Here is a 17306-nt window from a genome sequence, read left to right on the forward strand (position 1 = left end):
AATCATAATTACACAGATTTTGATTAGTGGTAGCTACAAATATATCCAGTGAGTATGCACCTTGCAAACGTTGTGTGAGCAGACGGTGGTGATGGGTTGGAAGGCCAGCTCCTGGCAGCACACACACATGAAGATCTGCTCCATCTTCCGCAGGAAATTCTTTACATTTACACAAACAGAAACACATGAAATGAATGAAGACGGGAAGGATAAACACAGAGAGAAACTGCAAGTGTAGAAACAATTTTAAAAAATAAACTGCCATTTTAACTTTCATGCTTCCCGCTAATGTCAGGTTGCAGCAAGACAGCTAATTAGCTGCACAGCTGCAGCACATTAAACCTGCAAATGTCACTTTGTTCCGGTTAAATGCTGGTATGGTCGTTACTCTTCAAAATCACTACTAACAACACGCTGTCTGCCTGTGACATGTAGTTGCAACACAAGTTTATTTACTATGTCTCCTGCTGCCTGCGACATAAACACGCCCCTCCAGTCAGCAAAGATGAAGACTCACATCTGATATATTCCCCAAAGACCTTTCGTCTTCCTTTAAATTAAACACAACTATTAACAATATATCAAAAAAAGCGTAATGACTTAAAGAGGTGAAGACATTTTCATAGATCAGTGTCAATGAGTTCTCTTTTAAGTGGCTGCTGTGTGCGATGCTCTGTGAACACACTGTTGAAGAGTCTGAGATGTGTTCAGCCCCTTTCCCACTGACACCCTCTAACATCTGGCTTTTGTCTTTAGTGGGAAAGCTTGCAATCTGCATTCATTCCTGGGACAAATGACTCTGCAGTTGTCACAGTTATTTATTGTCTCCCGCTCCACATGGCTTCATGGACACGACACCCAGGTGGATGGACTAATATTTGCCCCCTTTTCTAGCACAATATAATGTCTCTCTGCCACAAAATGCATCTGTCTTTGTCCTAGCGGTGCTCAAATAACGTTCCAAATCAGCCGGCACCATGTTTTTTTTTTTAAACAGACAGAGAATAGATAACAGAAATTTAAAAATAAAATAAAAATCATAACATTTTGACTGGCCTCCAAGCTGCTTTCCTTTGTTTCTTAACCCTGCTTTCTGGTGTATTTGACATTGAATTGCTGGAACGGTGCAGGTTGAAATGTCTGGCTGCACCATTTCAGCAATGAAACTCTCTAAAAAGCAGAGGGAATAGTACACATCACATCAAACCAGCCACAAGAGGGGGTGACCGTGTCGAAAAACAACTCCAGAGAGAAACATACTGGATTTTCAAACTCAGTGCCATGACTGAATGAAGAAACTGATTTCAAACCCTTTTTTTGTAAACTTAGTTTTCACCACTGCATCTTTTTCCTTTGTTCAATTAATTTACTAGTTTGCACTAGCCACATTACATTACACATGACATTAGATGTCAATGGACAACACAAGGAAATATTTACCTTTATTTATATTCCAGCACACAATGACATGATGAAGGCTGCTGTGCTGAAGTGCCTTGGCATTTTTTTCCCCTTTCTTTCTATTCTTTCTATTCTTTCCTACTTCTTTTTCTCTCTGTTATAAGATTGCCTGTGACCGCTCAAAATTCATTTAAAAAAAAAAACAACTGCATGTAAGGTCTAATTTTGAAGGAAAAGGGTATTAGAGTGTCAGAGTGTACTGGGATTCATACCGGTCCCTCTTTAAGGTGTCCCATGGCTTCATCCCAGAGTTTCTTGTTGGCTGTGTCCTCCCGGATCAACTGTTGCTGCTGTTCTGACAGCTGGAAAGTCTCCTCTATCTTCACCTTCTTAGTGGGAGGCTCAGACGCTGGTGACGACTCTGGTAAAGACACACGAATAAGACTGAAAAATGCGGCAAACTCTTAGAGAATAAAATATGAAAATGAATGTAAACAGTAGTGCATGCTTGTGGAAAAGAAGACACTGGTGGATATCAAATATTTACAAGCTATCTTAAAAGATGTTCCACTTCCACACTGTTCTCACCTGTCTTCTTCTCACAACACCTTGTCTGACCTGCTTTGAGATTCATCTGTAAAAGCACCCACCACTATCATGGGCTGTCTTCTGCTCTCCATTACTCTGTGGCTCCTCTTCATCCACACCGGCCATCAGCTCCTCATCCTCTTCCTCCTCATTCTCTTCTTTCTCCTTGATCTTGCGTCTCCGTGACCTCCCCCTCCCAGGATAGTGCTTACTGCGGCCGCCACGGCCAGGTCGAGCACAGGCCTCCTTCTTTGTTTTGTTAGCCATGGCCGCCAAGTAGCCAGGCGGGTACTGCAGACAGTGGTACGTAGTAGAACACATGAAATATCCTACATACAGTAAAGACAGTATGTATTTATGTACTAACCAAAAATAGCATAAAGAAGATGTATTTGCAGTCTAACCTGAACAGAAAGGCCCAGTTTCTTTATCCTCTCCAGTCCTTCAGGCGTCCACGGCGCTGGTTCCAAATCGTCCCGTCTCAGCAGGTACCGCCACACCAGGTAACCACACTTTCCGATCTCTGGCCAGTACTTCACCACCTAAAATTCACACATAACCAGAATAACATTACACACTGCTGTGACGAAAGAAACTTTGAACTTTTCAATTAGAAAACAGTCAAAATGGAGCCAATTCAATATGTAAGGTTAAATACCCCCCACCCCAAAATACTTAAAATAATATAAGAGCCATCTGGAAACGTAAATCAGATTTTTCAACAACCTAATCCTATTTTAAAAGTCACTAAAATGCGTGGAACATTGCAGATACTCCTAAAAAATAATCCTAAAAAAAAACTCCACAACAACAACAACATAAACTTAAATAAAAGAGAACAAATAAGTTATTGAAAACAATATTTTTATGGAAAATAAATCTTGAGAAAATATGCCTGATTAGTAGAAAAGCATTTTTACTGGGTGAATGCAATTGCATAATTTGCAGATTTGTTTTAGCCTACAAAAATCCGCATCTGTACCTTGTAAATACCATCGTAGCGGTTTCCCTCCTCAGGAGCGTATTTGCTTATGCGTCGACCTTTGGAGCTGCGCACAACTCTCACCGGCTTTCCTGCTCGCCAGTTCCTGGACTCTGCCCCGTCTTTGTCATTTAAGGGGGCATCACAGTTTAAGGCCAACGCTCTGCAGGAGTCACAATCCAAGAGATATAGATGAAACAGAATGATGTTCATCAAGGCTTACTCAATGAGCAATCTTTTATTGATTGATGGTAAGACATTAATCATTCTGGGTGGTTTATCTTAAAAATCTGTTAGCCTTCCATTCATCTTTGAGTGATGTACCTGTTCATGTGTGTCAGGGTCTGGTCAAAAGTGTGCTCTCCAATCCGTTTGTTTCCTGAGAGGTCACGACCCCCACTGCCTGTGTAGGTGAACTCATCTCCCCGGTCCTACAGCAGGTAACCATGACTAAGTGACCAGCATCAGTAAACTATCTAACACAGTAAAACAAGATGCTGTCCACGTGACGGAGATTCATAAATATTTTTTAAAAAATACAAATAACCCACCACTTCATCCTCAAAGCCTCCAGCCAACACCAGTGAATAGGAGCCATCGTTACTGCGCCCGTGGATACCACCAACATGCGGCCTGTGAACACCTGCCTCACTCACCTAAAGTGTTTGTGTGAGACAGTCAAAGAAACGGAGAAGCACAGGGAAACTATTGATCATATGGGTAGTGATGTATCAGTTATAATATTACAGAGAGATATGATAATACAATTGATAATGCCATGATAATGAGAGTGTAGGATGAGATATGGGAGACTTACAGTAATACTTGCTTTGTTTTTCTCACATGCCTCCAGTGAACAAAGGATCCAAAAACTGAGTAAATTATTGATGAAATGAACTCAAAGGGGTCCATATTTAGTAACTATATCAACACATCTGTTAAAAACACACTCACACAACTTGTGCAATATAATCCAAGTTTTATTCATCCAGTCCTATGTCCAATACGTCCCGAAACAGACAGACTCCATTGACAGAAACAGTAATTTTACTTTGCTAAACACAGAAGCTGCTGGTCTACTGCTGCCTCTATCAGTTAGCTTGTTTGTATTATTTTGTGTCTTTGGTGTTTTAAAGGGTTTTTTTCAGATTCACCAAAGTTAAACAATGACACAAACAAACTACTGATCAAGGCAGACCAGCAGCTCCCGTTTTCAGCAAGATTAAATTACTTTTGTTGTCAATAGAGTCTGGCTTTGAAGAGAGCATAGATAAGTTTCATTGTATGTTTCATTTTAAATACGAAGGTGTAAGCGAAAACGCATGTTTGGGAAGAACTGAGCATACAACTGGATAAATAAGACTTCGATTAAACCGCACAAGTTGTGTGAGACTGTCTCGCGGATGTCTTTCCCTGTTTTTGGATTTTTCATTCACCATTCACAAATTCAACTTAACAAGGGGTCGGTAAATGAGGGGGGGTAAGAAAGGCTAACCTGAACTCTGAATTTCCAGGTGGTTCCAACAGGAATACCAGGTATCGGTCCATAGTGGTTTGAAGGAACAATCGTGCACTCCTTGGTACGCCCCACACACGCCATACCCTGCAATCACATCAAGAAAGACAACAAAGAATGTAAGCTGCATGCAGAGAAATATCATTAAATGTCTACGAATGCAAATGCCTTTAGATCACATTCCTGCAATCATCTAAATTCCATTTAGGAGGTACACAGGATTTCAAAAGTAAGAAGACAAGAAAAGTATTTTAAGGGTTATAAAATTGCTATAATGTGAAAGGCAAGAATAAGTGCTGTGTGAGTCACAGCACTTAAATGTGCCCAAACACACAAGCCAGGCTGTTTTCAATTAGTCCACAGAGAAAGGGAGCATTCTGGTAAAGAAATGAGTTATTTTTCCGTTGGCAGTTCCAGGAAAGTGGCTAAGTCATGCTTAATGGCATTGTTCACATTACACCATGGAGCAGAGCGTCAGGGAGACAGCCAGGCCAGCATGGAAACGAGCCACACAATATCTCAAAGTGTTGCCATGAGAAGACTCTGAGGAGATTTTGGGGGAAAAATATTTAACAGTATGCTTAAAACAGATGCTTTTTAAAAACACGTTTAAATGCATGTCAGCTGTCTTCCTCTGAATAATTTTCTGCCTCAGCAGCTCGCATGAGATAATTTCAGTTTTTGCCAAGTAAAAAGTCTGAATGTCATGAGAAAAGGAGGTGTACACAGTGTTCATAAGACATGTTGTGATTATTTATGAACATCATGATAATCAATAACAGATCATTATTTATACAAATGTAAGCATTTGCAAAAATGTGTTGTGGCTTACTCCAGGAGTTTGGCGGAACATTAAGTAGATATTAAGTCTTGTTGACTGGATCAAAAACATCTGATCTGATCGTTTGATTTGAGGGAAAAAGCTGCGGTGAGCTCAGGTGATATTATACAGAGCTTCAAAGAGGAACACACAGATCTCTTCACATGAAACAAACCATTTATCTCTGATCAGGAACAACAGGACACACAGAGCAGATACTACTTACACAAAATATAAAACACATAAAAGACACACTGATGAACACAACAGTTTGAAAGATGTAAATAAAATAAAACGTGTTTGTTATGCATGGATAGTGCACTGAATGGATGAATCAATAAATGAAGGGCTCATCTAAACCTTTGCTGTTAGTGGTGTGCCATAAGAACTATATGTTACAAACTGCTGCATAACTTTCATTTACGTAAAAGCAGTTTGTTGTGAATGTCTTGCGGTGTTGTCTGTTCTTCTATTACCATCGGGACTGTTACACTGTGATAAAAACTTGTCGGGCCATTTTTTTTTTTTAAGGCTCTGGAAGACTTTTTTTTTCAACAGCAACATTTACATGAGAGTATAATATCTAGGGATGTACCCGGATCCAAAAACGTTCTTCAGAAAAGCACAAATAATGCAATGGAAACAAATATAGACTACAGAGTGTGTAGACTACAGTTTAAAGATGTGGATATACATTTCATAATTAGTTATATGCAAATATTACACCAATTTGATGCTTGAAGGCACAACAATTGTAAAGCAAATGAATAATGAAAATATGTTTGCCGAATTTAACGTGACTTTTGGTGTAAACCACACCCATACCCAGTCTTCTATGCAAATACAGACACAGAGACTGGTAATTTTGTTGGTTGAACAGACACAGATAATGATATTTCTGCACACATCTAATTTTAACATCATATACTAAAAAATATAATGCAAATTAACCCTGAAGGAGGGTGTCTACTATTTCTTCTTTTAAATCACTTTTTGACTATTTTAAACTCATGAGTTCAAGTATTACACACTCAAATAGTCATTCTGTGATCTTATGTTATGACAAAATCCTACCATTTGTAAAGACATTTGAAAACACCACCAAATGTATCTTCTCCGAAAGTCATGTCATATGATTATCATTATTCTCAACAATCTATTTGTCATGTGATGCCATCTTTGAAAATCAATCGCTTGTGCCGAGTGTTGAAATGTAAATCTGATTGGTGGAAATTGAACATGCTTCATCTATTTTGTGTCCGCAGAATGTGCAAGCTACTTGAGCCAAAATGTGCCTAATACGAGGAATCAGCACTTTTTCTATTATTTTGGCTTTATTTCACAGATGGCAGACTTTTGGAAAATCGATCTGGAAAAGTTAATGGCAACTGGAGCAGGAACCAAAGGCCTTCCCTCGAGCTTACTGCTGAAATGTACTTTCAGTCTTACAGAGTCGCTGCCAGTTCACCCAGTGTGTGTGTACCTTTGGGTGCCCTTGAGTCTCACCTTTCCCCAGTCCCTTTGACTCTCAGTTGTTGCCGAAGGCATCTTGGCTTTTTTCTTGCTGGCTTTGAGTTTCTCTCCTGCCTTAACAACCTCACTGGTGTCATTCTTACAGGTGGGGCAGTACCTGGTGGGAAGAGAGTAAGTCATATCTGTGGATGCATTTCTGTGAGTTTGGTAAGAGCTACAACATAGATAAAATTTGGTTTTAAGTACCCTAAAAGGAGATGTTGCACCAACATAAATATTTACATTCAATGAATATCAGAAAGTCGCAACAAAAAAAAAGTGGTTGAGAAATGTCATATTTAACTTTTGCTGTTTTCGTTCCATTAAGCAATACAGGTAAAACACAGACACGGAAGCCCTGATCTTCCTCTCAGTAATTGCCAAAAAGGAAATTCCCAATTTCCACTTGGCAGAGAAACATTTTAAGTTGTTGCATTAGATAAACTCACATTTGCATTATGTCATTATTCAATATTGATTTGAACCTCAATCACCACTTAATTACTGCTTAAATGCACTTCAGCTCATACCGAACAACATTAATCAACCCTCTTAAATTGACTGTGAAGCGCAGGATGTCTTGGCTAATTGCAGAGCAACACTCTCTCTCACCAGTCCTCGTCATCAGGGATGGTGGCCAGTGGCGGGTTGAGGCAGTAGATGTGGAACGCCATGTTACACTCGTCACACAGCAGCTGCATATGAGCGTCCTGCTTCCCGCCACACACACAGCAGGAGCAGAAGCGACACTCAGCATCGGGGTCAGCCTTGCAGTGCTTACACTCTGGGCCGCTCTTCCCTGGTTCCAAGGACAAGGAGAGGACATTAATTCCAAATGCACACATGCTTAAAGATGGTCTTACGGTGTGATCATGCTAAAATTTACCTTCAAAAGCAACACAGACTTTTTTTGCCACTATTGTCACTGTATGTGTGAGTGTGTGTGGTCTGGTGCATACGTTTAAATTGTCCATCTGATGCTGAGAGTGCTCGAGCTCCTGGTGTCTCCACCTGGTAGATTTCATCCAGAAACTGAACTTTACAATCCCCAATTACATCTCCAGGTCCACTGAAGGGAGGGCGAGAGAAAAGAGAGAAAGGGACAGAGACAAAGAGAAAGAGAAAGAGAGAGATGAAAGCACAGGAAAAGAAAACCAAAGAGGGAGATTAAAAGATATGTTATTACCTCACCCAAGAAGGTTATGTTTTCGGTTCAGTGTGTTTGTGTGTCAGCAGGATTCTGGAAAAACTACAGGGAAAAATTCATAAGACTAGGTGGAAGGGTTTTGCATAGGCCATAGCCACTGCGAGATAGGTAGGTCACAAGAACTGATGTCATGCCGATGCCAAAATTCTGAAAACATGATTTAAGTTCTGGGAATGCAATTCTTCCAGACCTGATGGGGCAACATCTACACTTTTAGTCTGTCGTTAAAAGCCAAAAAGAATGTGTACCAGCATGGAAGAGCAATAACAACACTTGGAAGATGGTGACAAGTGTAGCTCCAGTGACAGCTCTGCCTTGAATTATGAAAAGAAATGTGTTACTACCTGAAGCCAGAATTTTTTTTTTTTTGCAATGGAAGTGCCACATATTTAAACCATGCTACAAACATCAGCAGCATGACAAGACGCTGAGTATTTACCCTGCACTGACTGCCATATGTTTGGTGTTTTATGAGGTTGCTGAGAATTGAAAAATCACAGTGGAGGAGGGGCGGGGAAAAAAAGCTTGCCATAAAGACCAACCGTCACATCTTACATGTACAAGTGCTTAACAGCAACAACGGAGGAGAACTGTTAGGGTCAGGTTATATTTATATACATTTCCACAGCCACAAAATCTCATGATCCCGCATAGACTAGTACTCTACGTACATGGTGGATCATCAGTGATTAATAATACATTTAAAATTTAATTGAATTTAATGTTTTTAATGGAGTGTATATCTAAATACATGGGATTCATTATTTTGTTTTTACTTTTTATCGTGGTATAGTGGAAACATGAATATACAAATATCATGCAACTCCTTATACTCTTACAAACATCCAAATATAAAGAGTCTGCAATAAACTCCCCCAAAGGTATTAAGAAAAAGGTTTTGGACTTTACCCCTCATGATAACAAGCAATAATATTGACTGCAATAAAGAAGTACATAATAAAGGCACATCTGGTATGATGAGGCATCAGCTAGGTCCAATCATATTTTAACTTAATTGTAATAGTTTGGGACATATCTGCAGACATATAGTTGTTGCGGTTGCAGACCAGCATAGCCAAGACTAGACCTTGGCCTTGGCTCTGGTCTGCATTCTCCGAGGGCTCTTCTTGTTGAGCATGTTACAAAGAGATGAAAGAAAATCACACAAAGAAACGTTCTACATCTCATAAGCTACAAAATGAAAAACTGGCAAAAGAAAATAAGATAGCAATCACCCCCCTATTCTCAATGCATCACCCTCCCACCAAGGAAGTTAAATCCTCACCCCAGGAGGATCTTGACTCGGAGCTCCTTGTTGGTGCGGGAGGCTTGGTTGAGGTTCTGAACCTCAGCATCAAACCAGAAGCCCCTCTCATCTGGGGTCTCCAAATTGTAGTTGACCATCACATTCATGCCAACCTGGAGCTGGTCCCACCGCAGCAGGGTCCTTGCACGTGGCCGCACGTCCACTGGTCGCATCTCCACCACACCGTTCTCTGGGTAGCTGGGGAAGAAAGAAGTGGAGAGAGAAGGAAGGGTGGTTAAAATGTGTGAAATCTTTATGCCTACAGACAGTGTGTTTCTTTTCCTCGAAGATCAAGTTATTATAAAAATACATATATGGGATAAATAATGATTGGAAAAGTAAAAAAAAATATTGGAGTACAAGACTTAACAGTGTTAAAATCCCCAGCAAAAAGTAGCTATTCAGAGCAGTGTGTTTTGTAAAGCAGATGGATGGAGATGGAGAAATCATTTAACAGCTCAGTGCATTAAGAAAAATACTGTTCCAGTGATTAGCAATATAAGCCTCTGTGCAGGAACATGTAAGTCCATGCAAATCTGCAGAAGCCCACACAAGCACAGAGGGGCACAAACTGTAATACATGTGAATTTTGCACAGAAAAGCAAATTCCTATTATAAGAAACTGGCATTAAAGACCTATCAGTTTATTCAACTTGAGATTAGCCCTGTGATCAGCCTTCATCTGTCCCATGCACAATAAACATACGGTTATCAAACACACTTATTTGTTTAAAGACAGGGCAAAGTTTTAGCAAGAAACTTGACTAAAAGAAGTGAAAAAAAAAAGACAAAAAACACTATTACCAATACACTTGTACATTTGAATTTAGATTGGACTTATTTTGGACTTAATTTACACATTATTTCTTTAGGACAAATCACACAGATAAAACATGTGCTATTTGTTTGTTTGTTTTTTTAACAGCAGCCACGACACAATGTTTAAGAGTTTTTGACATTGAAAATTAAAATGCACATAAATAACACTTATATCCACTTTTTCTCCAGAAAGCGACATCCACTCACATACTGTAGATAATCAAAGACTTGTCTGTACACATACTATGAGACATTTGCACACAACAGCTTTCTGACTGAGTTTTTAGAGTGCAGGATTATGAAGGATTTCCACTACCATGGCGTCACTCCACCTCCACATTAATATAAACCGAAAGTAAATGTAACACAGCAATCTTACTGTCTTGGCAAACACAATTCTTACAAATTCGGTAAAACTTGGACCAATGTTTTCCAAGTTTCCATGTATGTATAGACAGGCATCAGTCCAAAGTATTCTCTGCATTCTTTTGCCAAATTTTCAAGGGGATACCCATTGGAGCCGCTGTTTTAAGGACGCAAGACAGAACATAGCAGCATTATTATACCCATTGTATAGCCTATTGTTTGTGCTCACTTAAAAAAGTCAAACATTTAAGAAAATGAGGAAATTCTAGTCTGGTTTAATGAGGCTTGAGTTATCTACATCCTGGTAGACTGCTGTGCCCTTTGGCCCAGCCAACAGCAGCAGTGTTAAGAAAGGTGAAGTGATATGTAGTAATGGCAGGATTAGGCTGAATAAAACATCCGCATAGCTTTACTGTTTTAGATATTTAATGTCTGTCTAAAAGCTCTGGCTCAAACTTTTGAGTATAGAGTAGTTGTTTTTTTAGTGGTGTAACCCTGAATAAACTGCAGAATAGCTTTTGTTTGGGAATGTTGAGATAATTGCGAGTTTGTTTCAGTTTAGCTTTTTTAGTGAAAGAGTAATGTTAAAGTTATTTTAACCTGTTATCTCATACAAATTAATTGACAAATCTTTTGAAAGAATAGTTCAGTGTTTTGAGAAATCTGCTTATTTTCTTCTGAGTGCACTGACACACAAAGCCGACAGTGTAGGGCCGCCTGTGATCATCTGTCACCCTAGTTTTTGCAGTTTGTCCTGCACAGTTGGCACTTGTCCGCCCTTGCCGCCCTTGCCGGCTTTACTGGCCGATTCAGCATTTTGAGTCAACGTCAGAGACGGCAGAGCCAGTCAGTGAATGAAATCACTTTGACTGGATTCTTAACATACTGCACAAACACAAACAACCTGTTATATCAGGTAAGATTATGTTTTTAGCCATGGAGCTCTTAAGCAGCAACGATTCATATTTGTCTGTGTTGTTGCTCACTAGCGCATGCTAAATATCCCTTGTTCTTGTTCTTCTGGCTAACTAGCGTCTTGAATCCACCCAGTTGGTCTTGCAGTTTCCTTTTCTGAATGACCAATGAAGACCACTGCCACTATTGAGAGTTATTGTGTTATTGAGTTAACATATGCGCTAGTTTTCTGCTGACTAGTCTTCGCAGTGTGTTCACGTGCAGCTTTTTTACCGAGACACAGGTGACGTGAGGTGACATAACAGTTACTGTCTTACACCTTGGTTTTTGGATGCATTGAACAAAAGAGTGCGCTTTAGAGGTATTAATAAGCGGATTTTGTTACATTTGGACAAGGCCAAGCTATTGTTTTTAGCCTTTGTGCTAAGCTAAGCTAGCTGGCTAGCTTCATATTTAGCATATAGACGAGAGTTGTATGAACTCAGAACTAAGACTGACAATAAATACACTAGTCTTTTATGCTGGTGAAATGGTTTTTTGTAATTTTTTGAATGTCTAATGTCCATAAGAAAACTCCAAATATTCCTCCTTCGCCAAAAAGAAGATCTAACCAAGTGTGAAAGTCTTCTTGTCTAGCAAACTCTGAGTGGAGGTATGAGGTTAATTGTGCAGGTTTCCTGCCTGCCAATCATCATTAACTGTAAGGATCAGGCCTGACTCAGAGATTAATTGACAGCTTGCCTACCTGCTTGCCAATAGCTGGAATTATGCTCACAGATGAACAATGTGCTAACACTGACGTTTGACCACAAAACAGCCTGCACACTCAGGTCTGCTCACACAGTGGGAGGTGGAGGGGGAAGCGGGGAATTGTGTGCATGAGATAGCAGTGTATGTGTGTTTTTGAGGGAAAGCTGAGCCTAAACCGGGGGTTTTTCAGACTGGAGCAACACAGAACCAACGATGGCCTGTTGAGCTCAGTCTAAATATGACTAACATCCGACATTTTACGATTTCAGAATATGCACTACTTGCGCTTTACTTCCTCACAGAGAAGACAATGCTGCATATTTTAAGCAATTGTAAATTGACTGGAGGGCCAACAGAGGCAGACTGTGGGAGTTGTAACACACAACACTCCCAGGAAGAGGAGGCTGGGGCACAGTGTAGGGATTTCCTTTTTTAGGCCCAAGGGATTACTGCAGTTTTGGGTAGGGTAGGGTAGGGTGGGGGGTGAATACAAGCAACACAAACACACACACACACACACACACACACAACACACACACACACACACACACACACACACACACACACAGACAGACAGACAGACAGACAACACCAAATTGACAGCACATGCACATGTGTACACACACCACACACACACACACACACACACACACACACACACACACACACACACACACACACACACACACACACACACACACACACAGGGGAAGAATATCAACTTTGGAGCACAATGGGGCTCAGCATGTACAGAAGGGGAACATGGAGGAACACAAGGGGAGCAGAAGTACTCAAGATAAAGACCACACAAGCTCACTCGGTACTGCTGTGCACTGGCCCTACTTTAGACCCATGAACATCCACCTACGCACGCACCAGAAAAATTAATAATGACAGAAATGTGTGATATTGAAAACTGAAACATCTCATAAAAGCTTATGTGGTATAAAGTAGACGATTACATTTCATTTTGTCAGAGTGGGCATTTAGCAACAGACACTTTGACCTACTCTGACTGCAACAGTAGAACATGGTTTAATTTCTTTCATACACACATAAAAGGCGAGAGAATTACATAATGAATGCATTAAAATCATCCTAATGGGGAAAAATGGCTATCCACTGTCTCCATAATTGTGATACATGCATTAAACGCTCTCGTTAGTGTTGTTGCTTTGGCCATTGTTTCCTGCATCTCACAAACAAGCACGTTGTACTAACATACAATAATATTATGTCATTACTTGAGATTCTTTAGATTTCAATTTTACCTATCTGAAGACAGACTGGAGACACACTAATTAATACGAAATTATTACTCAAATTTATTTCTGGCCAAGATACAACTGTAAACAAAAATTCTTCCAAATTTTTGTTCAGACCAGAGACATACGACGACCATAAGAAACAAAAATATCTTGTGTATTGTGTTGGCTCATTCTGGCTCCAACAGCTGCCAAACATTTTGGCAGTGACTCAACAAGACACATCAGTGCTTCATGCAACTGCCTATGCTTGATGGGTAGAGGGAGGCTACTCTCTGTGGACGTAGCTTTCAAGGTCATCCCAAATATGTGGTGTGTGGCGGCCACACCATTAATCTCACTTGACCTGAATGTCCCTTAAACCATTTCTGGAAAATATTAAAATGTTAAAATAAGAGTGTGTAGGTTTTGAATTAAATCAAAAAATGCCACATTACTCCTCCATGAATTTAAAGCAATTGAATACACTCAAGAGGTTTTGCTGCTACAATCTTACTTGGTCTGGTATGACCAGTGGCTCACAGTGGTTTACTGGTTTTCAAATACCTAAAACCTTATTCAGAACTTTCTGTACAAAGGTTGAGTACCGCTCACATTTGAACTGATGCCAGTAAAGGTGCCAGTTCCCCTTAAATTTGGTAACAGTGCCCAGTGGTACCATTTTTTCCCGAGTTGCTGTCAACAAGTAATTCTGCGCCTTTGCTCCTTTTTTAATCACACATAGAGCTAACTCTTTGTCTGTCCTTCCATCTGCTTGCTTGTGTGTGTATTTGTGTGCGGTCTGTCTGGGTCTCTGATTAGACACAAGTGGAAGAACCAGCCTATATAATTTAAAAAACACAATCACAAACAGCAGTGGTACTAGACTTTTTCTTACAGAAACTGAAAACAGACCAAATAGACCTGAACTATCTACAGGAGCAGTTTTGGCTCACTGGGAAGTGGCTGGCTTCCCAGCTTCGGGGCACTTTGTGGCGCTTCTGCCTCTCGTCTTAACGCTTTCTGACCCAAGTGCACTCTTAGGTAGCAAAATTCTGAACAAACTGATTTAACATTATTCGGACAGTCCCCTTACAAGCACCAAGTTTGGTACCCAACCCTACTGCAATTTCTGAATACTCATCATTGTCATACACATACAGCAATACATAGAGTATTTGGGGTTGACTGATATTGGTTTTTCAGGGCCAATACGATTATTCGTGGTTAATGAGACCGAAAACCGATATTTTGACCTAATATGCATTTACTATAAAAATGAAAATCTTTCTGTCAATATTTAGAAAATCTGAATTTAAAAAAATGAATGAATAAAAATAGCTCCCTGAGGTTTTACAAAGTAAAAGTTCCTCCCAAACTGACACTTTCTTTGCATGTATTGCAGACTGCTTTTCCTGGTGTTGGTTGAGTGTAATCGGCGATCATCAAAAGAAAACACTGATGCAGATAATCGGCAAAATGCCAAATATCGTGCCCCCTAATCAGCCAGGGCGATAATCTTTCGACCCCTAGAGTATATCACTATATATCATACATCTGCAAAAAGTTAATATCCGCAGATTTATCGGTCTAGCTCTAATGAAGGCATTTCTGTAGTAAAAGCCCCTGAGCACTCACGACAACAAAATGTTTATCTAAACCAACACATCTTGGCATTCATACAAAAGGAGCAATTGAAAAAAATCACTGATATATATATATCAATAAAATCAGATCCATAACAGTTTTAGAAGTTCTCGAGAACTTTTTTCAAAGGCTTATACTACACTTCACAAGTAAAATTCTCATTATCTGCTTTTCTTCAGTCCTACCACTACACATGAACACATAGTGTTTTCTTTTGGAAACACGACACTGAATTCCTCTAAAACACAGCCAGAGTTATTCCACCTGCAGATATCACACACCCAGACAAAGAACCTGAGCTCTAAGTCTGACAGAATGAAATCTAACATTTGAAGCATCAGTGTTAAATCTGCACACAGAGTTCACTTGACTATCCGCCTACGCTGTCACAGTGGCGAGATCCAAAGCCTAGTATTAGGAGTAACTTTCCCTGGAGTTGTAGGAAGGAAGAAAAAAGACTTTCAGAAGCAGAGGAGGTAAACAAGAAACCAAAATCATGTCAACACTATTATCATTGCAAAGTGTACCTATTTAAAATGTAGCTATTTAATCAGTTGTGAAATTGAGACAGCATGACTTATCGACAGCGGAGCTCTTACAGTCTCCTCTGTTATGAAACCATCATTAGCGTTTTGTGTGCTTAGCTGAGGTTCCTGTAAAGACGGAGAAAGCCAAGAGAAAATGAAAAATCTTCATTTTGCTGATAAGCAGCAGAGTAAGAAATAACAAGCTAAATATAATTGCTTCATAGTAGTAAGGGAAAGTGACGGCAGTCTCTCTTAACCTCAGCTTTGTTAGTAATTGAGGCCAAAATGTGAGGCTGCAACTTTTTCTAAGTGTGTATCTAAATGACTTGAATCTGGGGATGAGGATTATTTAAGTTCAGTCATGTGACAGACATCAGAAGACAACTTCAGGTGTTTAAAAAGGCCAAATTACTGATTTCCAACCTGAATTATATTATTCTAATGTGACAGGAGAAATCTCTTTTCGACACGTTCCAATCCAGGGACTCTGAGATGACTCAATACAGAGGCAACACAGGCAGCACCAAATTTCAACTGAATCCAGTCACCCGCAATCCTGCACAGAAAAAGCTGGTGCAGATTGCCGTTATTATTTTTCTAAAAACAAATGCTTATGCCACTAGAACAGTTTAAAATGTTTTAAAATTTCATAGTGATGATTACAAAATTTTGATAAAGATAAGTTATGCACCTGGGCAGTTTCTTAAACAGTTGAACCAACAGGCCCTTTCTGGAGACACTGTGACTTGTCAAAGTAGGAAAAACACAGGTGTTACTAATAACATTAACGATGGCTGACCCGGCAGCATGCACTATGCAAGGACTCTGCTAGTGAAGGAGCTAAAAAGCCAGCATTAACTCAATTGATAACACCTGTGCTATGAACCACCTAGGTAGGGCTGCAAGATATGCAGAAGGGAAAAAAAAGTCCTAGTCAAATTATGTTGACAGATACTCTAATTGGGAAAAAACCTTAATAATTATAATATTTTTTGCTGGCGTCTGTGCCAAACAAGCATCTTCACATACCTCTGGAATATGATTTGTAAGCCTGGACATCTCTGTAGCGCCAGAGTGCTTTATTTATAAAAAGGTATATTGTGACACATTTTACCTTTATCAAAAAAATTGAAGCTCTTGTGATTTGAATATTACACCTTGCCATTTTGCAATTTGATAATATATAGATTAATTGTGCAGCCCTACACCTAGGGCTAAGCAATATATCACTCTTGTTCTGATTTTTGCGATATGAGGCTAGATATCATGCTTGATTTCGGATATCGTAAAGGCTGATTTACAGCAATGTGATGTACATTTCTGAACTTACCAGACTGTTCTAGCTGTTCTATAATTTGTCTTTACCCACTTTGTAATTATATCCACATTGCTGGTAATAATTTATCAAAAATCACATTGTGAAGTTTTTGAGTGAAAGCACAACAGTCAGCCCTACATTATTATTAAAAAAAACATACTTGATTTTCTCCAGCCCGAAAAATGCTTTGTCAAAGATTACACTCAAACTAAACATGACCCTAAATTTAATTTGCCAAACTGCATAATATCAACATATATGCTCCTGCCAATATAATTGTAATAAGACAATATCAACCGTCTCCTATTTTGGCACTCCTAAACATTCAAACAAAGACTGCTCTGTGTAGAAAAGGAGACAGAGCGTGGGAGAGTGAGAGAGAGAGAAC

General features: G+C 39.6%; 1 protein-coding gene across 2 annotated transcripts in view; it reads right to left on the bottom strand.

The window, feature by feature from the left end:
• LOC121959698 (E3 ubiquitin-protein ligase UHRF2-like) overlaps positions 1-17306 on the bottom strand; it is a 40311-nt gene that overhangs the window by 5935 nt on the left and 17070 nt on the right. The window contains exons 4-15 of one of the 2 annotated variants that reach the window (XM_042509154.1): positions 9312-9530; positions 7779-7888; positions 7432-7618; positions 6814-6937; positions 4467-4574; positions 3523-3627; positions 3296-3402; positions 2972-3134; positions 2394-2531; positions 2052-2280; positions 1674-1822; positions 61-159 (exon numbers count right to left, since the gene is read on the bottom strand). In XM_042509154.1, coding sequence (XP_042365088.1) covers positions 61-159; positions 1674-1822; positions 2052-2280; positions 2394-2531; positions 2972-3134; positions 3296-3402; positions 3523-3627; positions 4467-4574; positions 6814-6937; positions 7432-7618; positions 7779-7888; positions 9312-9530 — 1738 coding nt within the window. Of the gene's footprint in view, positions 1-60; positions 160-1673; positions 1823-1989; positions 2281-2393; positions 2532-2971; positions 3135-3295; positions 3403-3522; positions 3628-4466; positions 4575-6813; positions 6938-7431; positions 7619-7778; positions 7889-9311; positions 9531-17306 lie in introns of those variants that run through there. The other variant, XM_042509155.1, reaches the window with a different exon arrangement.

The sequence above is a fragment of the Plectropomus leopardus genome, chromosome 20 (assembly GCF_008729295.1).
Source record: "Plectropomus leopardus isolate mb chromosome 20, YSFRI_Pleo_2.0, whole genome shotgun sequence".
In the NCBI taxonomy this organism is placed as follows: Eukaryota; Metazoa; Chordata; class Actinopteri; order Perciformes; family Serranidae; genus Plectropomus; species Plectropomus leopardus.